The sequence below is a fragment of the Dicentrarchus labrax genome, unplaced genomic scaffold, assembly GCF_905237075.1.
Source record: "Dicentrarchus labrax unplaced genomic scaffold, dlabrax2021, whole genome shotgun sequence".
Taxonomy (NCBI): Eukaryota; Metazoa; Chordata; class Actinopteri; family Moronidae; genus Dicentrarchus; species Dicentrarchus labrax.
Window position 1 is genome coordinate 24,986,681 of NW_026136703.1, and position 25,262 is coordinate 25,011,942.

The 25,262-nt window shown below is 41.2% G+C and overlaps 1 protein-coding gene across 2 annotated transcripts in view; it reads right to left on the bottom strand.

The window, feature by feature from the left end:
- Positions 1-20,773, bottom strand: part of ppp2r5eb (protein phosphatase 2, regulatory subunit B', epsilon isoform b) — a 44,780-nt gene extending 24,007 nt beyond the window's left edge. Inside the window, exons 1-2 of one of the 2 annotated variants that reach the window (XM_051389184.1) lie at positions 20,580-20,773; positions 15,157-15,320 (exon numbers count right to left, since the gene is read on the bottom strand). In XM_051389184.1, coding sequence (XP_051245144.1) covers positions 15,157-15,320; positions 20,580-20,617 — 202 coding nt within the window. In that variant the 5' untranslated portion in view covers positions 20,618-20,773. Of the gene's footprint in view, positions 1-4,980; positions 5,116-15,156; positions 15,321-20,579 lie in introns of those variants that run through there. The other variant, XM_051389193.1, reaches the window with a different exon arrangement.
- Between the last annotated feature and the right edge of the window lie 4,489 nt (positions 20,774-25,262).

Consider the following 25,262-nt stretch of genomic DNA (forward strand, 5'->3'; position numbering starts at 1 on the left):
ATTACATAAAGGATTACAGTGAGAAGAGACGATAAACGCTGACTGTCATAACATCTGTTCTGGTTGGTCTCTGAAAATAAAAAAATAAAAACACACACAAGACAGACGTGACCCGGCAACATGTCATCAGCTGTCGACGTAGATCTCCACAGGAAAGCTGGCACACGCCCCGACTGTGTTGACATTCACATGCATGTACACATGTACGCACATATGGTTGCTGCAGCGTCCGGTGTCAGTCACACAGCACAATACGAAGGTCTGTGTGTAACCAAACAAATTCAACCTTTTTTTACTTTATGATTTGATTTTCATTCTAATAAAATTGAAAGAAGACAAATTATTTTGCTGGTGTGTAACTGTGGCATGTTTTTATCTAATTATTATTCTGCATTCACTAGAGCTGTGACAATTATTAGATTATTTGTCAACTATTTTAACTACTATTATCAACTATTTTGATGATGGATTAATTGTTATGAGTTGTTATGAAGACATTTGAGGACGTCATCTTGGGATTTTTCACAATTTCCTGACATTTTACAAACTAAACGCCATTCAAAGTCTGAATTTCCATGCCGTTTTCCCCGAAGAGAACAAACAACTGACTGTGGACAGCCTTTCTGTTTTTTATACCACGCGATCTTTACAGGGCGACAAACCGGAGGATAAATGTCAGGACTACAAAACTAAAAAATGAACAGAGTCGTCCGTGTTTCCCCCGAACGAGCCACAGTTCCAGTATGGCGTCAATGTGAGGATGCAGACGCGAAGACAGGAACAGATACATGAATACGAGAGAGAGCAAAGTGGACTGCGCCAGTCAGAGCGAAACAGCCGTAACCACGGCAACCGAGTCAAACAGTCAACAACACGCTGAACACGGATCACAGTGCAGTGAAGCTGGTGCAAGCAATGCAATGCAGAGCTGTTCTTCGGCTGCAATTACCTTGAGACTGACTAATGTATTTATTTTTTATTAATGCACTAATTTAATCTATAAAATGTCCATCACAAGTTCCCAGAGCACAAGGTGACGTCTTTAAATTGCTTGTTTGGTCCAAACAACAGTTCAAACCCCAAAGTTATTCCAGTTACGATGATACAAAACATGTTTGCCATTGTGGCCACGAATGACAATTATGGGATTATGGCAAATGTTAAAACATACTACAGTTTAATATAAGCGAAACTGATTCAGTAATGGCAGTTTACAACCCAATATCTAGCCCAAGTTTGCTAGCATTAGCCACCATTAGCTTCTGGTCAGACCAGACAAAGTCAGGCTGTAGCAGCAAAATCCCTCAGTGTGTTCTTTGCTTTCAACTTTTCATTTGTTAAGAGGAATAATGTATTACTTCTTCTTTAATAGGATGTATAGTCTTGCTTTCAGGTATGAATCAATTATCAAAACTATTTGTTATTAATCTGTTGATCTTTTTAGTTAAAAACAAAAGAGCTGTAGCTTTAAACTCCAGATACCAGGCTTGTTATTGTGCCGAAGTCAAATTCTGGTATCGTGGAAACACTGCAGCTCAGCGCTGACAGCTGCATACTCATATCAAGTCCCAGTATTCACAGAGCACAGTACTGCACGTGTCGGCCCGGTACAGGTTAACAGGGCAGGATTTGTGTAATAGAAGAACTCCCAACATATAAATATATATTCATGACCCAGATACGAACTACCCGTGCCCCTATCGCCATGTTCTCAGGTCTCATATAAGCGTCCCTGCAAGGCGCCAGGTTGCTGTCAATCATTAACACAAGCAGTCGTCCTGGGTAAACTTTGCTCCCAGCTACTGTAGCCAACAACATGGCAGATGGCAGAGCTGTGGAGGCCCTAGTCACTTTCACTCTGCTGTTTAGGTAACAACGTGTCACAGGTACTAAATGTCTGAATTACATCTCACTGAGACAAATCATAAGACTCTTGCAAGCTCCCAATGAGAGCACAAACTCCAGGAAGTAGGATCAGTGCTTCTCTAGCGATATAACAAACTTCAAACGGCAAGAAATGTCTGAGTTTTCTTTATATTATCCTTTGAGATATAACTGAAAATAAGGTTTTTTGCATCAAAAGATTCAAATTTTTAAATTAAACAATATTCAGGTGTCCAAATGGTTCCTCGTGTTCATATCAGCCATTAAAAGATCCTTCCTAGTGTGCTTTCAATGTAAGCGATGGGGACAAAATCCATAGTCCTCCTCCTGAACCAAAATGCACACAAAGGTTGATTTGACATTAATAAAGTGTATAATAATTAGGAAGGGATGTCTTAATGGCCATACGGGCACCTGTTGTGAACCTTGGAGCACCCTGGTGTCCTGATTTACCTTTTTCTTGCTGTTGTCTGGTATTAACACTCATCTGGGGGTTAGGGGTTAAATTCCCTGTACAGTTCGATGAGTAAACATACCCATAAAAACACCACCCACCCCTCCAGTGTGACGGTTTCTGTTCCTGCTGGTTGCGTTGGCGGACTAAACGCCAGCCGTGAGAAGACACATCATTTTGTTTTGCATTTAGTTGCTAATTACGGGTCGGTCTGATACAAAAACAGAATGTATATTTTAAAGGGTTTTATCTGTTTTACGTGCAGCACTATGCAGTGAAGAGAACTATAAATGCTATTTCACCCGTTCCCTTACAATCAAGTGGCGTATGCTTCTAAAATGTGAAGACTTTCTTTGGTTTATACAGATGTCATGATGATAGCAAAATGCCTTTAAATCAATTAAAAATTACATTAAAAAATCCTCACACTGGAGATACTCAAACTGATACTAAAATTTATTTGATAAACTGCTTAATATGAAAATCAATTGTTAAAAATTTGATTAATAGAGTAACAGAACTGTTTCAGCACTGACATTATTTAATATGGATGGACACACGATGGAAGAAAAGTCCTTAAAAACTTGCTATTATTGTGTCTGGATGCAAGATATTAGGTAGAATTTGCACCCTGTGTCTGTAATAATTTAACCATAACTGTAGATGTAAAAATAAACTGAAGGATTAAATATTTCAACTTTTATTCCTCAGTAATGACAAAAAATGTTCACTCACATGACCACATTTTATACCTTTATAGAATGTAGATTTTTATATTTAATTAGCTGTAATACTGAGACATTAGTACCCACATTGGCAGGGTAAGCAGTGTTTGTCACTGCCTGGACAGACTCTCAAATAACTGACAGGTCACAGGTTTGAACCCCCAGACAGCTGATGTGTCATGTCAAAAAGTTTCCTTGAGTAAGACGCCGTTGTGAGAGCATCAAGCTCAACATCTGACCCAGTAAAAGCTGCTCTCTGAGGCGGCAGCAGGAAGGATCATCTGGGACAGTTCACACAAAGGCAGTGTTCACGAGTCCAGGTGAGCGGGCCAGGGACGCTCGCGGGACTCACATAGCAGGAATTCCACCACTGAATCAAACTCAACACAACACAGGAGGCACCTGTCCTTCACCTCGGCTCAATCACCGCCTTCTGCTGCAGCGACATGTGCACGTTTGTGTGCATTCAGGAGAAGATGCATCTCCATCAGTACATGCTAATCTCCACTGCCATGAACTGGATTAGGGTTGGTTTCGTACACATTTTAATAATTAGGGCTGAACCATCAACACCTACTCTAATGTTTCTGGTGTCGGCTCAAATTTCCCAGGGCACCAAGAATCAAGTACCAAAAGTCACGGCCAGGTTTACTTATTCTTTGATTGGTTTTTTATTCAAAATCTGAATTTTGCCAATTTCAGAGTGTTTACTCTTAAGTAAGGATCGATATGCTTATGTAATCATACTTTCATACGTTCGTCAAGCAGGTAGTCTGGTGATAATGAAACATGTTTTCAAAATCATTGTTAGAACTTAAAGTATATACTTTAAAAAAGTGGTATTAATGCTCTTAAGTTCTTAAGACTGATTTGTCTGTTTGGCTTCTTAATGAAAAGAAGGGTTTTGTAGAAAAGGCTGTCTTAAAAGTATTGTTTAAAGTGTCAGTATCAATACTAAATGTTCCATTTAATGTATATACATACTATAATCCATTCATTCAACCTTTATTAAAATCTCGAAGAGTCACTGGTTCCCTTTTTAAATAAGAGTCAAAAAATGATAAATATGGACAAATTAATTAATTACAGTTGCATTCAAGATCAAAGTTGTTAGTGATGGTTTCAAACTTACCTATAGTTACAAATATGTCAAGTTTAAATCTGTGTTGTAAAATGTTAAACTAAAAGAGATTTCTTCTAAATTTAGTGTTTGCACTAACTACTACTAACTGATTGATTCATTGATTAGTGAAGTGAATCAACAACTGTGATAATCATTTAGGTCAGTTAAGAAGCAAACATGGTAAACATGGTTTGGGTTTTAGACTGTTGGTTGAACAAGACATTTAAAGTCAAACTTTCTTTTAGACTGAACAATTAATCAAAAGGCTTAATTGATAAATTATTAAAAGTGAAAAATAATCAGTAGTGGCAACCCTATGTTGTAAACATTGTACTTGCAACGAAGATGGAAGTTCAGCAGGCCCAGACGTCCCTATAAAGAATCTCAGAATCAGAATCAAAAGGTTTCTCACTGAATCTCCGGTTCTTCTTTGGAACTGGTTCCAATTCAGAACGGGTTCGACAGCCAGCCGCAGACCGAATCCACCCTCGGAGAACGTCAACACTCGCTCGAATACGAACCAAAACATTCTTCCGCATGTAAATCATAAAGATAAAACGTACTCAATCCACCAGTGAACTTTCCATTCTCCTCTCAGCCAGTAAAAACACTCGTCTTCTGTTACCATTCCCAGTCCATTTTTAAGTCCACCTTTCCATCTGCCTCACACACAGATGACAGGCTGGGCCGGCTGGTGGCAGCGACAGCCCTTGACAGCAGAGGCTAACTTTAACACTCAATGCTCCTGTGCTCCACAAACACACACAGACACATACATGAACACTGTCACTCACTTAATCAGGTTTCCACTCCCTGTTGGGCACCAAAGGTAGAAAACGGCAGTCATGAACGTTGCGGTGTGAGCAGATTTGAGCCAAACATGTGGACAACAGAAGTTTAGCTGACCCACGCTCCTCTTGTGGCTTGTTTGTAGCAAGTGGGGCTGGAAAAATGTAAAGAGACACCTCGTGGATCGGGTTTCTCCCAAAGGGAGGACGTGGAGGGGAGGGAAGAGGCAGCGTGTCGGTGGGCTTCATTGGCCGAACACAGACCAGAGGAAGCCGCAGAGAGAGAGATGGGGCGGGCTGTGCAGCATTGTACATCTCAGCCGCTCTCTTTCTATTTTTTGCGGCTTTCTTTTTTTAAAAAGCCTGCTGCCCAGAGAGGTCAGAGACAACATCAGTCCTCCTACACGAGGTGGACGTGAGCCTGAGACGTGAGAGGAACCTAATTCGGGTTGAAAATGCAGACGACACGCTCGGCCACATGAGGATTAGGCCCACTTCAGGCCAGGGTGGTTGCTGAAATCAGATAGGTGCTCCAGCAGGCTGTGTTTGTCATGTTTTTCCCCCCATTTATGCCACAGCGTGTGCGATACGAGGGGATCGATTGTGAGACGTCACAGCGGCTAACGTCAGCGCGGAAGGAGAGGAGACCTCCAGGAGAGCTGGGAGGAGGAAAACACTGAAGTCATAGGAGCAGGAGGACAGGAAGCCTGATTTTAACTCTCAAATCTTTTTCCTCTCCTCACACGGACGCCAGTGGAATATAAATTTACCCTGGTACTGTTAGTTTACCAGCCAGACTTTAACAGGCAAGTGTAACAATTTTGGCTGGTGGTAATTGTCCTTCTTCTTCTGTGAACTAATTCTGGATAACAGTTCTTGAATAAATGTATTTGTCTGCATTTATTGTATCATTTTCTTATATTTTAATTTTATCTATGCTTATAAACTAGTTTTTAGCATTGTACATTAACTAAAGCAATATAACAATATAAAGTTTGGGGGGAGATTTAGAAAGACGAAAGGTGGAAGCAGCAGAGGTTGAGATATACTTTTTATGTACAATTGTTGGAGTTACCATTCAGTGAAGCATTGTACCAAAACCCCAATAAAGACTGATAAAAATTTGGCTGGTCAAGAGCTGTAATTTCGGGAGGGGGGGGTCACTTACTATTCACTACTAGCTGTGTCAGTTGTTAATATAATGTTATGTTATGTTTTAAATGTTACAATGGGTACATTTAAGCAGGAATTTGTTGTCTTTTTACAATTTGAACAGAGCTGGTAGAAGTCGTTAAGTTAATGAGTTTATATTGAAGGGATCCTTAAATGGGATTTTCAGAATATGATTAACTAGAAGTTATGTTTGTCGCAGGCCCTCCACCCTCCTTCATCCAACACACAACATGATAAAATGACATGAAAAAATATATAATATTGGTTGTTTTATATGAATTTAAACTACCTTTCCATTTCCAATTAAAATAAAAACATCCTATTTTTGAAAAAAATATTTATTTTGGTGCAAAATGATAGCAAAGTTCAAAGGTTGATAAGAAGAGCGCAGTGATGCGAACGAAGACGATATAAAATGTGTAGAAAACTGCCACATTTATTTGTGAAGTATGGTGTAAGTAATGGAAATATTTTGAGAATATTGCGCTTCCTTGTACTACTCGAGCGTTAAAGTGTCCCTACTGTGACATAACAATACCAACAGTGGCCCCAAGATCATTTAAGTTTTAATGTGCTTGGCCTGCTACAACTCTTTACTTTTGTTTCCATCATAACTATTCTTTTAACATGTGAGAAAGTCAGCGGCAAGTATTCTGACCACAGCGATAAAATAAAAACTAAATCTGTGGTGAAAGATTAAAGAAACACTGAACGTTGATTAAAAGGTTTTACATGGTTTTCTGTTTGCTGTCCAGAGTTTTTCCTCGAATATGTTAAAGGTCAATCCAACTCAAAGAGAGATCATCTTTGCAAGACTTCTCGCTTGTTATATCATCCTGACATCAAGACGTACGTGTGAAGAGAGGAGAAAGGAAAAGAACGATGAGATGGACACATTCCCAAACACAAAGGAGTTAGGTCTGCTTGTGTTTAGCCATTGCCTGACAGGAACCATCTCCTTCCCCTCCTCTTCCTCTGCCACAGAACATTAAAAAGGACTCCTAATCCTTCCTCCAGGTTTCCCGCCAGCCTCTCCACCTCTCTCTCTCTCTCTCTCTCTCTCCTCTGTTTGCATTCCTTGTTCTACCTCCTTAAGCGAACATCTCTGTGGAAACACTAAAGGAAGCTTTAAAAACTGTAACATGTATGTAAATGAGATTATATAATTCCCACTGTATATTCAGGATATCACCGCAGACTCGTTTCAGACCGCGGTCCATTTAAAGGGTGGGTTCAACCGGGCAATGTGATGCTTTTTGTGTTGCTATGCCAACCATAACCGGGGAGCTTGCTGTGCGATTTCTTGCTGCCTTTCCTCTTATGAATGTTTATTACTTTGGAGAAAACTTTGCACCGTATAGAGGCCTGCAGGCAACAAAGCAAGGTAATGCTTCCAATTTCCTTTTTGATTTTTCAGTTTTTTTGGGGCTTTTTATTTACCTCCATCGATTCGGGACACTCTGGCAGGGTGTCCATGTTTCTGCTTCATGTTCACAAAATTGCGTACAGTCCCATTTGGGAGCTGTGGAGTGCAACCTGAGCCTCGTGCTGGAAGATTGAGGGGCCTTGCTCAAGGGCAGTTTGCCAGTAGTTGTTAAGGAAGGTGAGAACAGCATTACTGTTGTAGCCTTTTTTCTGGATTTCATTACAGGATTCCTCCAGTTTTATACACAGCAGAGGTCCCACAGTACCTGGACCATTTGGTACCAGATGTTTGGTTCAGTAATCAACTCTTATTTATCCTGTAAAGCCGGTGAACCAAAACATTACTGTCAAATTCACCTTTACCAGGTTTAAGTCTACACAATTTAAATTCTAAAGCAGAGAAAAATGTCTGTTGGATAAAAGTAGGGTGGTCGAACTGAAAGAGCTTCCAGTATCAATAACATCCATCTTTATAGAGCGTTGTTGTCTCCCAGTGAGATCCAGAAACACTTGACAAAGAGTGACTGTAGTCCAATGTGATATGTCAAACTATGAGAGGGAATAAACTGAATGCTTACCAAATATGTACCAAATTGGAGATTTTGTGTACTGTGACCCTGACTAACATGGTGTCCTAAATTAATTTCAAATGGCAGTTTAAGCTAAAATATTTACTACTGCTTGTGACAGTACACGGCTTCTCAGTCAATCTGAGGTCGAGGGCTTTACAGTAACTGCACTATAAGACAACAAAACACTCCTGCCAACCCTTCTCTCTTTAATTATACACTTGTTGGTGATACGAACACAAAAACCCATGTTAGCGCCGGTGAGCATGTTCGTGCTTGTTCACTACTCTTAAAAAAGGGTGACGTCAGAGTTCCTTTGGATTGACTGTACTACAAGTTCATAGAGTTCTTCCAGTAATACAAAAACCTCTAGACAGAGCTGACAAACAGCATAAAGAAAAAGCTTTGGTTGTTTTTTTACACAAAAACCTAAAAATCCCACATTTGCAGCTCAACTCTCTGACTTCTGTGTTTGTCTGAGGCAGCCTCAACTCACTTAATACCTGAAGGCTCCTATAAAAGGCTTTTGTTGCTGAGATGTGGATTTTTAGACGTGTTCAAGGTGCATCCTGGTTTTTTCCTCCTGTGAATCATTCAAAAAACTGTTGAACCAGGGGCGTGGCTTCGGCTATGAGGAAAATCTAGATCTACTTTATTGTAAAAAAAAAAATCCTCCAGCTTGCGTCATCTGTTTGCCCGGGGATCCCCTTGAGGAAACTGCACCCTCCTCGTCTTCCTCTGAATGTCTAGGAATGAGCTGCACTGCCAACGACGGGATTTATGTAATCCACCGTGCCTTACCAAGACCCTGCTTGTCATTTCTGGCTAAAGTCTGACCTGCAACAGTGACTAACCCGCGAGGAGGAGGAGGAGGAGGAGGAGGAGGAGGAGGAGGAGGAAGAAGAAGAGGGGGAAAAGATGTGGTTTGTGCGTCTTGATGATGCGCTTCTGCAGTCTGCTAGCAGAGTACGGCTGTCCAGATATACGCCCACCTCTGCTGCTGCTGCATACATGTGTACCTCAAGGCGGGAGGTAAGCGCAGAGAGATTATGGAAATGGAGGGAAAGAAGCACAGCAAAGCAGCTCCCTCCATTAGAGAGCAAACAAGTAAATATGCATCCCAACCAGAAAAAAAGGTTGAATGAAGGACAAAGAGGAGAATGGGTTTGTTTTGGTTTGTTTTCTGCCACAGTAAATGATAACATCCTCTTCGGGTATTAAAGAATGAATAGAAAGCAGGAAAACAGGAAGTCCTTTCTGAAAAACAGAGGAAGTTGTGGTTTTTAAAGCGTCCTATAAATGAAAGATACCTGTTGTGTCTTTCTTATATAAAAACAATCCTGAAACCCCCTGATGCAGCAACAAGACTTCAAAAAGAGATAGTAGACATGTCTAGAGAGTGTTTAACTACAACAAAAACGCATTATGGGGGTAAATAAAAAGAGATTAAATTGTAAAAGATTAGAAACTAATCTCAGAAAACAGTAAAAATCTTGAAAAACATAAATACATAAACGCAACCTCTTTCTCTGAACACTGGTGTAAAACATTCCCAAATGGGTCGAGCCTCGGGGCGGCCTCAGAGACTGCCAGCCAGTTAATAAAAATACAGTGCTGCCCAATACGCATCTCCCTGGCAGTTATATAATTCTGAGAGATTAGAGGGAGAAGAGCCTGTTAGTGAAAGAGACGACAAAAGGCAGTCATTGTGGAGTACCTGAAGGCCACGCATGTGTTATGGTCATCTGAGGTTGGCTCTGTTTGCCCACAATGCCTGATTTCATTTATTAATTAAAATTATACTGGTTGGTGGTTTACCATTGAGCACAAAGACTGCACTGTTCATCTGTGGCTTAAAGTTCACAGCAGACAAGCGGAAGAGGGCGAACTTAATCCTTGTTCTTTCACTTGGTTTGCACAGACATATATGGGGAGTGGAGGGAGGCTCAGAGGTTAGGAGTCTTGTGATCAGATGAAAACGGTATCCTGATCCAAATTCTGGAAAAATAAATGAGACCATCCTGCTCCGCCACAAACTACAGGCTGTGGTATTTTAGGATGAACAAAAAAAAAAAAAGGGACACAAAAGCATCTTCAGTGTACATGTGCTTACAGACAGAACGAGTCCAATTCTCTATACAGCAGCTTTCACTGTGGTACGGCCTGCGAAAAGTCTCCAAACGTCTCACCTGATTCTCAAAAACAAAGCAAGTAAGCATTTCACCTCAAAACTAATAGTTTAAAGCTGCAGGATTGTGTTCCCATTTCAGGATGCTACCACTTTTCCTACGTTTATTAGTGGATACCAGCTAACGTTAAGGCCCATTCATATTTAGTAACATTAAGCAAATTGCTGTTAAGCAGCTAAAACTGGCACATTCATCTTACAACAACAAGCAACTATTCCACCCTGTACCAGTGAAAGAGAAACGTCTGGCAGAACCCACAGTCACTGAAAGATGGTTTTAAAAACCTGCAACCTTGGTTGTAATTTCTTTCCCATCACACTTTAACAGCCACAATGGAGAGCTCTACCTGTGTGCTACAGGCACAGAATACCAAAATGTACCAGATACTGAAAGCTGCCCTCAAATGTCTGGTTGAACTGATGGGTCCTGATTTTAAGACTGTATGATAGAGGAGAAGGTTTGTTTATGAAAGGAGGATGGATGGAAAGTTAGCGATACGGTTGTATGGATACCATGATATACTGTGGTATGAAAACTGACAGTTATCATACTGTGAGCATTTTCTACGGTACCATACTTGTAAAACATATAAGACATAATATTTTGTGAAATTATGATAAAGCATTTGTTTTTTCATTCTTTTGAATAGAATATTTGTGTATAGAATGAAACAGGGAAACTCTACATACTGTTTCAACCCTGCAGAACTGAAGCTCAGTAAAACTTGGTCTTACCAAAGTCCTCCAATCATAGTCTGGCAACCAAGTGGCAGACTCCGCCAACCGTAGCTCTCCAATCATGACTGTGCAGATTTAAAAATGAGCATATAGTTTGAAATAATGGAGAAACCCTTCACATATCTGCTCTGAACAGACCCTCAGCCCGCAGCCACGCCGCCGCCCTCAGACAGAACACACCACTAATGCACTACAGACATGATTTAAAAAAACGTGATTGTCAGCACTGTGTTTTGCCTCATAATGTACAGTAAGGTCTCCACAGGAACAGAATACAGTAGACAGGGAATAACACCTAGCAATGAAATCTGTTATCAGTGACGTGTTCGACTGTGTTACTAATTCAGGACAGCCTGACTCTGTTGTAACTAAAACCGCCTCCTGAAGCGACGGCGCGGGGAGCGACTGGGCCTCCGGTGGGGACTGCTCGGCGGTCAGGAGCAGCAGACTGGGATTGTACTGAGGAGGTGAGAAATGTGTGGAGCTGTGTGAATGTGAAGTGAACGTGTGAAACTGAAGCAGGGAGGTGGTGAAAAAGACCGACCATGTGCCGGCTCGGTCGCAGATAAATACAGTACGACCATAAAAGACACACTAAAATAGGCTAGGACGAGAACTGAAAGCACTTTCGGACTGTTTTGGTACACTTGGACACTGGTTGCTGGCAAACTCACTATGCAATTAAACTGTATTAAGAAATAATACTGTAGTAGGTTTATTTCTAGGAGGGATGTCCTGATAGAAGATAATTAAATTAATTATCACGAGAGCTGCAACTGTTTCCAAATTGGAGATATTCAGCTGTTTTCCATGAAAAGTTTGAATGTTTAAGAAATAATTTGAGTCACAAAGTAACAGGTTAAGCCTGGTTCCAGACCTCTGAATCACCATCTACTATGTCTTCATCAATTTAAAGTGATTATAAAATGGCAATTCGGTCCTGATTGTAAGGAAACTCAGAGGTGACTTCAGATTTGTTGCTGCTGTAATGTTACACGAGGGAATTTGCGATGTTTCCTGCTCCGGTGTGACGTATGAAATGCTTCCACATATTATCTCTAACTGTTTGGTGTCAGGATTTATCGGTTCACGGCTCACTACTTTCTTCCATTTTACACTCACAACAGTTGTCTGACTTACTGAGAAGGCAACAGTGCAGCAACAAATCAGAGTGAGAGTGCATTTTATACCCCCCCTCCCGCTGCAGCACAAAGCAACAGCCTGCCGTCACAGTGAACACTTTCCTCACATTTGAACGGTAGTCTGAATTTTAAATAAAAAAGTGACAGCTCTTATGTTCACCATTCGACTGCAATTAAAACCTGACAACACAGACAAACGTAAGATAAGAAGACGAGATAAAGAATCAGACATTGTGAGTCGGGATCGGGCCTTTCGAGGAGGAAGAAGAACTTTATCATTTAAATTAATTATTAAACCTTTAAGGCATCCGTCTGTAATTACCAAAACACAATGCCTGAGTAGGTATAAGATGTTCATTCTGCATCAGCACACAATGTTTGCCAACTGGAGAAATATGAAAATCACAGATGGCTTCACACAAAGACTTTCTCCATGCATGTAAAGGTAGATGTCAAACTATTCAGTTATGAGACTTTGTGTACTTGAGAACAAATGAAAGAGAAATGAGATTACCCAACCTGTGCATAGTTTACGAAATAGTTAAAACTCAGAAGAGTCACTACTATTTTGAAAACCACTGCACTGAGAGAAGTTTAAATGTATTGGTTTGAAGTAGAGTAAAAGCTATTTTGCTTTTTAACTGTGATCATCATATTTAAATGAGAAAACAAACTATATTTTGCATATTCTTTCTGAAATAATGGAGTCATAGTTGTTTATGTAGATGTCCAGAAAAGGGAAATGAGGCATTCTGCTTTCTAGGAACCTCAGTTCCGCCTTTGTAACAACTCTGTCGATGATGTCTGCAGTTAATGTAACCAGCACTGGTGTGGGTGTGTGTGTGTGTGTGTGTGTGTGTGTGTGTGTGTGTGTGTGTGTGTGTGTGTGTGTGTGTGTCCCCCTGTAGGAGGCGGCAGGGCGGAGTCTTGGCTTGAGAAGAAACCAGGAAAGGGTATAAAGGTAAAAAAATCCAGGTGGAGGATCTGTTTGGTTTCTGTGTGGCAACATTCCTGCTGTCACCACCAAACCACGCCACTGCTGTATTTACACAAGAGAAATGTGAGCTGCTGTCTCATTGTGTATTACTACGCCCGACTGCATACCACACATCGCCCAATTCACCTTGAGTGTGATATGTGAACACACTCCATGGCTTAGTAAGTAACACACTGCCATTCTTTTAACAACAAGTCAGAGACGATATGGCATCATGTCAGGAGGTTGCTGCCGTCTCCAGCGCCCAAAAAATAATAATAATAATAATAATAATAATAATAATAAATCACAAAAACACACATCTTAAACTAAAATCTGCGTTAAAACTTGTTTAAAATCAATCTACTTCTAGGTCAGCGGTTAATCACAAGGATTAACAGAATAGAAAAGAATTTAAAAAACATGTTCTCCAGCACAAATTGTGGGTTTTTAGCATTTTTTTCATTTCATTCAGAAATGTTGTTATTACACACTGTATTAAACATGTGATAAGAGGGGGTTGCAATTAGTTACTGCTTTGACACAAGCCAAAAATGTAAGGTATCCTTAGTTTAAAACTCTGAGTCCTATCCTATCTTGTACAGACCTTAAGAAGCATATTTGGTGTAGGATATAAACAATATACACATTTTTCTCTGATTATCAACAACGGGGGGGAATCAGTAGATCGAAGACATCTTTTCTCTTTGTCAGTGACAGCGACAGACTGCAGCACTGACCTACCTGTGTCATCACCACGATCTACCTGTCTAGGCACGTAGCTGAAACACAGACAGACAGACAGAGGAGCGGGCAACAACAACAACACTGACAGCACACGCAGACAGAGCTCGACTCTGGAACGAACGAGCAAAGCAGGAAACTAACTGGCTCGAGTTTAGCTGCATCAGTTTCACAATCATTTCTGGGCACAGAGTTTAATGAAGGCGTCTCTCAGGAGACAAACACAGTCTCTCTGTGCGTGGTTTACATGTTAAAAGACAAGCTGGGGTAGAGGTGAAGTTAATGTCAAAAATTTGCTGCAGAGTCTTGACACCACGAGGCAAACACAGAAGAACATATCAACTGGTCTATCTAAGCTTTAAGCCCGGGGCTGGTCCATGTATTCAGGCTCATGTCCTGCAGCTAAAGATTTAGACAGGGTGAGTTTCAGATATGTTGAATGATGCAGAATATTTGTCACATAACTAAAGGTCCATACTCAAACTGGGGGAGTGCCCCTAAAAGTCCACCTTGAAGAGATTAACACATATCATTTTGTGCCAGCCGAGGTGATAAACAATCAGGACTTTGGTAGTGTATCTTTCATGTGGTTGTCCAAAGATAGACCTCACCTCAGTTAACATCTGTTTAAACGCTGCTCTCTTGTAAAGGCTCATCTACACAGGAGGTGTTTCAATCATGTTTGTTGTCGTTTATGTGCATCTGAGAGACAGATAGGCTTCTATTTTAGTCAGTACAGCTGTGCTTCAACCCTATTTCCTTTTGTTTTTCCTTTAGTGATTGTACATTGAGGTCTCCGCTTTCTGCCATCCATCTACTTAGCTTCCTTATAACTTATAAACAGGTCATTCCACAGTAGGGCTGTCACCTTTCATTTGAAGTGCTCTCCGATCCGTTTCACACCTTGTTGCCCAATTTGCTCAGTAAACTGGGCAAATTGGTTGTTTGCTGACTTTGTAAAATGCTTTAGAGTAACTCTAGCGACTGATTACGTGTTAAATCTAACTTGAATATCTGAAAGAGTGACAACCCTATCTGAGAGTGGCTGACTTCAATAATCCTAAATGGAGAAGTTGCACCTTATGAAGCAAGACGAGCTCAAATTGTGAAACACCCTTCTTATCTGTGATCTGTTAAAGCTACAAGTTCATGTTAGTGTTTGGGTTACAACCCCTTCAGCCTCCCTCATCATCAACATTCACACACCCACTTTTCCTCCCCTCTTACCCTTGAGCAGTGGCAAGGGCGTGAGCTCTATAGGTTTGCCCTGAGAGCGGAACTGGGACGAACTCTGCGACCGCTTCTGCTTGGCCTTCCTGACAGACTTCCGTGAAAATCCGTCCACTTTGTCCACAGATGGAGATGTGGTGGCTGCCGAGGACATAGCCCTGCTGGGAGAAAGAACACAGTGGGGGGGCAGGCGGTTAATACAATCACATCAGACGTTCGTTTAGAGAGAGCTCTCGGGTTCACTGAGGGCACAATGATTAACCACACAATATTGACAGCTTTGCAGAAGTGAAAATGTTCTTCAACTGATTTTTGTGAAGGAAAAATTTGATGATGTGGAGACAGAGATATTTAATTCCAATAAATCAGGTGGTAATCATGTGAAAATAAAAAACACTTCCATTTATCCCTTTAATTTGATTGAGATTGAGGACTTTTTATGACACTGTGAATGTATGGAGGCTTAAAAGTGTTAAATATTCTACAAATAAATGAGACATTATAAATAAATACAGTCTATAAATGAGAAAAACTTATTATTTCACTGGGTTTAATTTGGCCATTATCATGCAGCTCCACAGGTATATGTTTGTTCTTGGTACTGAGATCATGAAAGCAAAAATAAAATAGAAAGGAAACAACATCTGCACTGACTATTTTTATTATTTTTAAGCTCTGTGTCAGTCCACCTTCCTCCAGCATTTTATTAGTATCACAACAAACCTGTGCAGCCACAGCAGACAGCCTCATTTTCCCAGCATGGGAGACTATTTAGGCCTCAGCTGAAGGCCTGGTTACAGTATACAAACACACCGCCTTCCTACCTGCCAACGGACCATCACACACACACCAAAAACACCAGCGTCTACCCACAACAATGGAGCAGGTTCTGTGTGCGGTGAGGCGCCGCCACAGTGGGAGGAAGCTGAGGAAACGTCCGCAGCTGTGTGTTTGCTGCTGATTACGTCTAAAAAAGCTTCTAACAAACCAGGCTGCTCAGGCCGCTGACGACAAAAACAAGTCACTGCAAACTCACTGCTGAGCTACTCTTCTGGACCACACCCATCAGGAAATAGTTGGGAAAAATGAAAGTGAAGATTTCTCTTCAGCCGTCAGAGGGAACGAGGACCCGTCTGATGATACTGTAGATTAGCTGAGACACTAAAAGGGCTGTGATGATCGTCACACTATAACTACCAACAAAGACACAACAACGTTTTTAAAATCAGAAAACTTCCCACAAACACTGTAAAAGTTTGGTCCGACGCATGTTGTGTTAAAAGCTGATCTTCAAAGTCCATTTGGACCTTAGAAATAGAGGAAACTATTAATTTAATAGCTGTTCTGGAGCTTTAAATGAAGCATTTAGAATCTTAGCTTGTTACTTTCTGATGACCTTGACGGCTATTTGTGCGTTTCCTTAAAGTGTTTTTGTGGTCTTGTGATTGGTTAAGCAACGTACCATCAACGTGTATATATATGGAGCTGTTTCAATGCGTGTTTATCTACCTGATACACTGAAACGTAATAAACAAATACGCAGCAGAACAGCAGTAAGCCAGGCCATGTGCAGGGTTTATTTAGGCGATAGATAGATAGACAGACAGACAGACAGACTTTATTTATCCCGAGGGAAATTCAAGTTGGCATGCTACATTAGCATTGACCTCAAAGTACCCAACTGGATGAAGTTTTTTGATCCATTACTGACTGGATTCCTCCATAACATTTTATCTTTAGGGTTGTATCTAAGGGGCTTTTCTTTGCGCCATGATGTTGGCCAATTGTTTGATAAAGACCTGGTAGGATTACGCCCTCTTCAGCATTGGGAACTTTAACCCAGTGTGCGGATACTGTCCATTTATTCCTTTGCTTGAAGGGAATTCAGCTTAAAAACGAACCTCGCCCTGACCAGAAGTGTTAGACGTGTCGAACATTTGACAGCGCAAGATGAAACGTTAAAGAGATCATTAGGATTTATCTGCTGGGGACGAGGAATGTCTATGCCAAACTTCACGGAAGTTCATCCCCAAAGATAGATCAGAACATGACTGGTATCAGTATCAACCTTTAAAAACCCATCAACCCCCTACTTATAGTGGAGCTGATCTATGGACTGAAGCTGACTTAAGAGAGAAGTCATTTCAAATCCACCAGTTTTCTTACCCTCTGTGTCATTAACTTGCTAATTAACAATTCAGACGTGGAGACTTCCACATAGGCAACAATAACCGAAGACACCGATGTCAGGGAGAGGACGAAGATCCTGATCAAGCCCGCACTAACTCGGCTGAATGACACGAAGGCCGATGAAGAAATTAATTAGCGCTCTAGCAAAAAAAAAGAAGAAAAAAGGTTATGTAATAAGACGTGAATGAGAAGCTGCAGGCTGCATCTCTAATGCTCTGTCAAAGTCACACAGGCAGTCGTACAGTATGTCCGGCAGGCCTCGTACATAACAGTGGACAGAGAGGACACACACACACACACACACACACACACACACACACACACACACACACACACACACACACACACACACACACACACACACACACACACACACACACACACACACACACACACACACACACACACACACACACACACACACACACACACACACACGCCTGAGGATATGGACGCCTGACAGTGAAAGCCTTTTATAAACCATGTGAGGCTGCACAGCTGACCGTCCATCATCATATACGCTGCAGTTTAAAAGTGATTAATGTCTGAGGAGTAGCATCGCTCCCATCTGCGATTAGAGACCGCGAGCGTGTTGATGCAACATGAGTGCGAGTGGACAAAGATAATCATCGACGCTGACAACTGTGATTAATATGCAGAGTTCCTAAACAGCTTACTTTTTATTTTTTCCCCGATTTCTGCATATTTACACCAGCTTCCCTTTTTAAAAAAATAAGACAATTCCCAAACTTATCAGGGCCTAGAAATAACCAAATCCTTGTTCTATTCTTCCCCAGACCCATATCTCGACCCTAGTCAGGGTCCCCCCCCAACCCAAGGAAATTGGTTAGCGCCCTACTTTCCTAACTCTTCCTTTTCCCAGACTCTGCAACGTGCTGCTGATTAATTGCTGCAACACAAACACGATGTGATCCTGATGCATCTCTTCTCATTATCAATGTGGTAACTACTCTTAAACTATGGTCTCACTCCAGTGGCGGGCCTTTACTTGCCAGTCGTTTTCAAAAGGCTTAATAACCCTAATATTACACGTAGGGATGGGACGATACGCGTTATTAATCGGGCTGTACACGACTCTGAATTTTCATATCAATCAGTTGCTCAATACAAACTATTTGTGCCTTTTTTCCCACAGTTCAACGCCGCACTAAACTTCTATATCAGCAGTTCCTGCGGTGGAAATGCTGCTACGAGTTTTAATGCCTTTCTTCGTCATCTGTGATGAGAAAACATCAGATTTCCACAGTCAGAGAAAGTGAAAGTGTGCATCCTGCTCTTAGTTCAGTTATAAAGTGAACCCAGGAGCATCTCTCCTGCCTGCTGCCCAGCGTCACCCTTCTCCACTTTCATTACAATTAAGTTTATTGTGGTGAATTTAAGATAAGATGGATATTGAAGATATTTAATTCCCATAAATCAGGTGGTAATCATGTGAAAACAAAAAACACTTCCATTTATCCAGTTAAATTGATTGAGATTGAGGACTTTTTATGACACTGTGAACTTCTTATCCGGTATTCTTCCCTATTATCTAACATACTTGATGACTGATTTATTAATCAGAGGAAAAAACGAATGGACAGATTGATCGATATCGAAAATAATGATTGGTTGAAGCCCTAAACACGTCTCAAAACTAGAATCTGAGTCATAATTACGTATATTTACTTTAACTAGATGCCCAGATTCACTCATGACAAAACAAATTACGCATAGATGGCGAGTCATCTGTCAACAGCGCTCATCGTCTCCTCTTTCAGAACCACACAGCTGTTAATGATCCATCTGTATGGATACGTTTCTGTTGGGCATCAGTATCGTCACCAGGGTGAGAAAACTCCTCCAGCTCAACGCTGATCTGTCTGATCGGTGGCTGCTACTTTTAACTCCTTTAACCGACGAGTCTGGCAGGTAGCACTCCATTAATCTGAAAGTCGTCTGCGTTGGCTGGTAAAAATAAAACTGAGGCTGAAAACAAACCTAAAAACAGTGGGTGCACACAACTTTTAACTTCCTGCCCACGTAGATAGTTTTGCCTTTCAAACTCTTTGCACAGCGCTATTCAAATGTCATACAAAGCGGGTCCCACCAGCGTCTCAGCCTCAGTGAAAACATAAATAAAAACTGCCAATTGACACCGTAACACCTGTTCTATGAGTGCCGCTGAGCCTCGCAAAGACCCGACAAAAGCAGGGCCAGCGCCTCTGAAAATCACCTTCACTCTGAGATAATCTCCGGCTAATGGCTTACAGTGGACCAGCTCTGATGTACACACTCTTTCACACCTTTGTGACAATCAGGTTTCATTCCTGGAAAGTCTGGGAGCTGTGGTTGGTGATGGTTGGGCAGCAGCCATCAAATATCCAGGAGAGTTTCACTTGCATGCTTTTTTTGGGAGATTTTCCTGATCTGAACTGAGGGTCTAAAGCTCAAACAATCACCATTTTAGTCATCGACTCATTGTTTGGAGCACAAACAGCCTCCAGTTCTCTTGTTGCAGCTTCTTTTGTCTGTTTTATATCATTGTGAACAGTTGGTCAGACATTTAAAGACCATTTTCATATATAAAGCAATGAATTGATCTAGCAGGAAAATGATTTAGCAGATTAATCGATGATGAAAAGTATTGTTAGTTGCTGCTCTAGTGTCGTATGCTTTCAGATTGTAAAGCACTTTTATATATTGAGTAGAGCTGCACAGTTAACATTATGCTAACTGCAATATTTTATATATATAAGCTGCAATGCCTCGATAAAAGGTCAAATGTGTGACAGGACTGCATTATAATGAAGGACTGTAGCTCTGGCCTACAAATCTTTTTCTCCAGACCCCAACAAACATTACATCACCAGGATTTTAAAATACTATCCTCACATACACACTGCATCCTGATTCAACTTTCAATCTCTGGAAGGATGACTTAATACAGCCTGTCAGCTTCATTCAGCTCTGATCAAACAGACTCCGTTGAGGATGCATCTGTGAAGTTGTACTGCCTCTATTAGCAGCGAGGAAGAAATTCATCATCAGTAGGCGACTCTCGGTTTCCGCCTGCTACATCACCAATGGCAACAATGAGGATTCAAAGAGCTGTCGGTCTGCTTTCATGCGTTCGCCACCTGGTGAATGCCACCAGTGGAAAAAACTTCAATTATCCTCCCTTCCTCTTAAAATATCTTTAAAAACAGAGTTACTCCAGCTCCACTTACCTGTGCAAAGGGGCACTGGTATCCCCATGTACAACCATCAGTCCCTCACTGTCTCTCTCTCTCTCACTCTCTCTCTCCCCTCTCTCTCGCTCTCTCTGACTAGCCGGCTAAATGGCGAAAACACTCCAGTGCCACCACAACGCACGAGGGAGAGCGAGACTACAGCGGCTGGTCGGGCGTATGGCACCCGAGCACCAAAGCCATTCCCCTCCCATGCCTCTTACATAAGAGACCAGATGACATCCAAACAGGCTCAGGGAGGGTGGGATTAAAGAAAAAGGGAGGAAGGAGAGAGAGAGAGAGGAGGGGGCATGGCGAACAACTGGGAGAGCAACAGAAAGGGAGGAAGAGGAGCGGAGGGAGGGGAGGGAGGGTGCTGCTGTTCGACAGGAAGTCAAGAAATAGGCAACGGCAAGGCAGAGCGAAAGGAGCTGAAGTGAGGGAACAACACACACAGACACAGACACAGACACACACACACACACACACACACACACAAAAGATAAAAAGGAGGCTGGCAGGAGGAAAGCTCAAGGATCTCGCCTGTGGTCCAAAGTTAAAATTCAAACACTGCTCAACTCCGGGTTTATGAATATTAGTTTCCTCTACGGCGATACTTCATCTAAACTCATGTGTGGTTTCTAATTTAATGCACGAACAAGCAGACAGAGAGATACTCACTCCGGATTCCACTCAACTAGAATAATGAAATTGGTTCAGGAAATTGAATAACAGAGTTTATTTCCAGGAAGAAATATATTTAAGTTAGCGCGCAACATTTACACTAATATTACACATTGTGGTGGATGAGAGCTGCAACTATTTGATGATACTAACTACTAAATTAAATCACTTACTATCTTTATAATCGATTAATTGCACGGAGGGAAATCAGCACCATAAAATATGACGGTGGTCGGTTGATTTCAGGCACAAAACACTGATTTACTGTCGTTATTGTTGGCTGGTCGATTTCAACATTTATCTGTCAGTGGCTGGTAGCGGTTTAAAAACAGTGAAAAATGTTGAGCACAGTTTCCCAAAAGCCCAAGGTGACGTCCTCAAAAGTCTCTTTGTGTCCACAAGGACTAAAGGAAGCAGAAAATATTCACATTTCAGAAATTATTTGGACATTTTTTCTTCTTCTAAAGACGCAAAACAGCCAAATGCTGGAAAAATTTGAACTTGTTGATAAATTTCAGACACAAACGAGTGATTTACTATGGAGAGGCTGCTGAGAATGCGAACATTTGTCTGTTATTTGCTGGTACATTTTAAATTTTCCACTCCTGATGTGCGCACAAACATTTCTACTGATAACCAAATTATCAACCGTCATTTTTTAAGCAAAATCTGATTCCAGCATCTTTAATGTGAGTATTTGCTGGTTTTGTAACAGCAAACTGAAGGTTGAACTGTTGGCTGGACACAACAAGACTACTAAAACTAACATTTTAAGACATCACAAAGGGTGCTGGCAACTTTAAATCAGTTTACTTTTATGTGTTCAGTCAATTTTAATGATTCTTTGTAGCTCCCCTGTGAAAATGAATTTGATTTTGCAGATAACAATGTCCATCATAGGGCTCATAGAGCTGCAAAGCGTCATCTATTATGAACACAGGAAGCTAAAACAAATGCCCTTAACACATGTTTAAGCAAAAACGCCTTCAACTTTACGGCCATTACCGACTCCAGGACCATAAACCCGGCCGGTGTTACATCTATCATAGCAACAAATTACTCATACTCATAAACGACGGGTTATTTTACGTGTCAATATCTCTGTTACTGATTAATGGATGAGTCCTAGCACTAATGATACCTCAGTATGAATCCCAGATCTTCCATTTCAAATTCCTCTACCACTCGCTTCTTCAGAAAAGTCTCGTGTTGCTACCATTGACTGAACGCTGCAATCTGACAGCAACGTCTAATTGGCGTGATACATTCATGGTATAATTACACTGTTCGCACAACGAGAACAAATGAACTCAGCAACTTTCAAACACACACACACACACACACACACAGAAGAGAGCTGATAAGAAGGAGGCAGTTACGGCACTAAAGCCACCATAAACGCAGGAGACTTTGGATGTTAAGCTATCTCCGCTCTGGACCTGCCCTCGACGTGGTGTGACAGTCAAAAACCTTTGACGGCGAGCCCTGTGCGACAGAACCAAAACTGGGAGCATGCCTACCCACTGCCACTGCAAATGCCATCTCATGTAATGCATAACGGCCACACCTGGCCTCTGGCACGCCGCTGTCATTCACACATGACTGACAGGGCAAAAGGTAGAAGTTTAAAACATCTCTCTACGTACCAAAGTTCCGTCCAACACCCATTATGTTTACCTTTAATTATCTCACACTCATCGTCCATGTTACTACCTCTTATTACAGTGTCATTAGCGGCGATGATCTCTCTCTCCGGTCTGTGTACACGCTGCACGAGATGCTCGAACAATGTCGGCCTATACGGGAAAACATGACAGACTGGTGGCATATGTAGAGTTAGGACTTTGTCGGACACAGTATCTCAGTGCAAAGCCAGTCAAAGTTCATATCGGATTATCGCCACACATTCACAGTTGGCTTCACTTGACAGGAAAAGCTAAACTTGTCTCAGACCAGATTCACCAGGGCTTTTTTTTTTTTTTTTTTCCAACCCATGAGGATTAAAACATCAGCATGTACTTTTTTAAGCAAACCTGCCTGTGACCCGAACGCTTTCCTGACATCAGTCACTAAGCCACCACCTAAAGCCAAACATCCAGCGGTGTGGTGCCGGGTATAACGCAGGTATATACCCACTTATTCCTCAGTCCACACTGGGTACACCCTCCTTTAAATCCCTTCTGATGCACGTCACTCATTAGCTGTCCCGTTCTAACGAGTGAATATAAGTAAGGAATAAGGAATACTCAAAATGCATAATTATTTAGCTATCTAAAAAATCTGCACCTCTTCTGTGACCCTGAAGTCAAGCAGCACAAGTTAATTTTCAACGTGCAAACACTACAGGCCGTCTTTTAGGTGAACTACATACACAAACGCAGTCTCACGTCACCGTTTATAACAAAGGGCGTATATCCTCTGCTGGACAGGCCACTTTAAAATGAAATTTGGGGCATGTATTAAGAGTATACCCACTTCTCCAGGCACCGCTACACCACTGTTAATGTCATAATACAGATTATATCCATTTACAGTGTAATTTGATGTTACATATTTATCAGCTAGAGCAGCAAAGTAGGCCGCCGACTGCATAAGGTCAGAAATCAAGCCTTTTAGGAGAGCTGACGTCAGCTTGGCCATGTTGGGCAAAAAGGTCTATCTCTGTAGGGATCCTTTCCATAATGCTGTCAGACACTTACAATAACAATCGGAGTCTGTCAGTGGCAGAAACAACTACTGTTAGTGGACGCACTTTAACAGGATCTACTCAACCAACTCTTAAACTTATTGTAGGCAACCTGAAACAAAAGGATCAGACTCAGGTTGGTGATCAATACAGCCAATACCGACACTGATGTTCCTCTGATGCTCAGTATGGACGTAATATGGCCTCAGTGTTACTCAGTTATATATTACGCATTTGGAATATCATTATTGATGCATTAAAGTAAAAAACATAATAAAAACAGGCTATTTTTACCCATTTATTTTACTGTTTGGTGGTTTACTTTACTGTATAAAAGTGCACATTAATAATAAAATTAAGTTTCTGTTGGCCTGAGCTTGAGAAAATAATAAACAAATACGTATTAAGTACATTAGTGAAACTAAATTTCACACCCTGATCACATCACACTACTTTTACAGACAAATCATTCGTGGAGTGGAACCACCTCCTCTTCGAAATCAAGTCTCCAAAAATCACTGAGCAAAATGAGTCACCGGTGTCACCGCCATACATTTACAAAGCTGCTCTCATTTCCTTTAATTTTGGCACTTAATTTTCCAGAGGAAGTACCTGAAAGATTCCTCTGTACCATTGTGTTACAGATCTTTAAATAGTGTTACATTTCCTTGCTTAGTTTATTTAGCAGCTTAGATGTTTTTAGAGTGAAATACTCCGTGCTTTAGGATGCTTTACAGATATTATATTGACCAGAACAATGCCTATACGTTGCCACCAGTGTGCAAACTATACCACAGCTACCGTCATTAACGCTGCACAAATCATACATTAATATCAGACTAAATTTACACATTTAACCATCAGAAGAATAGAAATGCATGGCGAAAATAGCACGTAACAATCTCCCCCAGGAAGTTTAAAACGCAGCAATTAAACACAAATCCAATTCCTTTTCACTTTCGTCCCATCACTGACACTTTTCTGCACATTTAGACAAGTCGTATGTCCCCAAACTCGCCCTCTTTGTTTCCAGTGTTCAAGACACAGGTGTGTTTAAGAAACTTACATTTTATTCTCACTGGCACAAGTTGCTTTCTATTTCTACTTCTACATGAGTTTATTCACTTTCTCCTGCATTTTCATTCCCTAAATCCCTAAAAAAAAAAAAAAATACCATCATGCATCGCACTTTTAGTAAATCAGACATTTTAGGCTGCAAAAAAAAAAAATCCAGGTGGGGCTAAAACTGCCAATAATTTACATAAAATCTCACAAATCATGTTCTGAGGAGAAGCTCATGTCTCTCCCCTTGT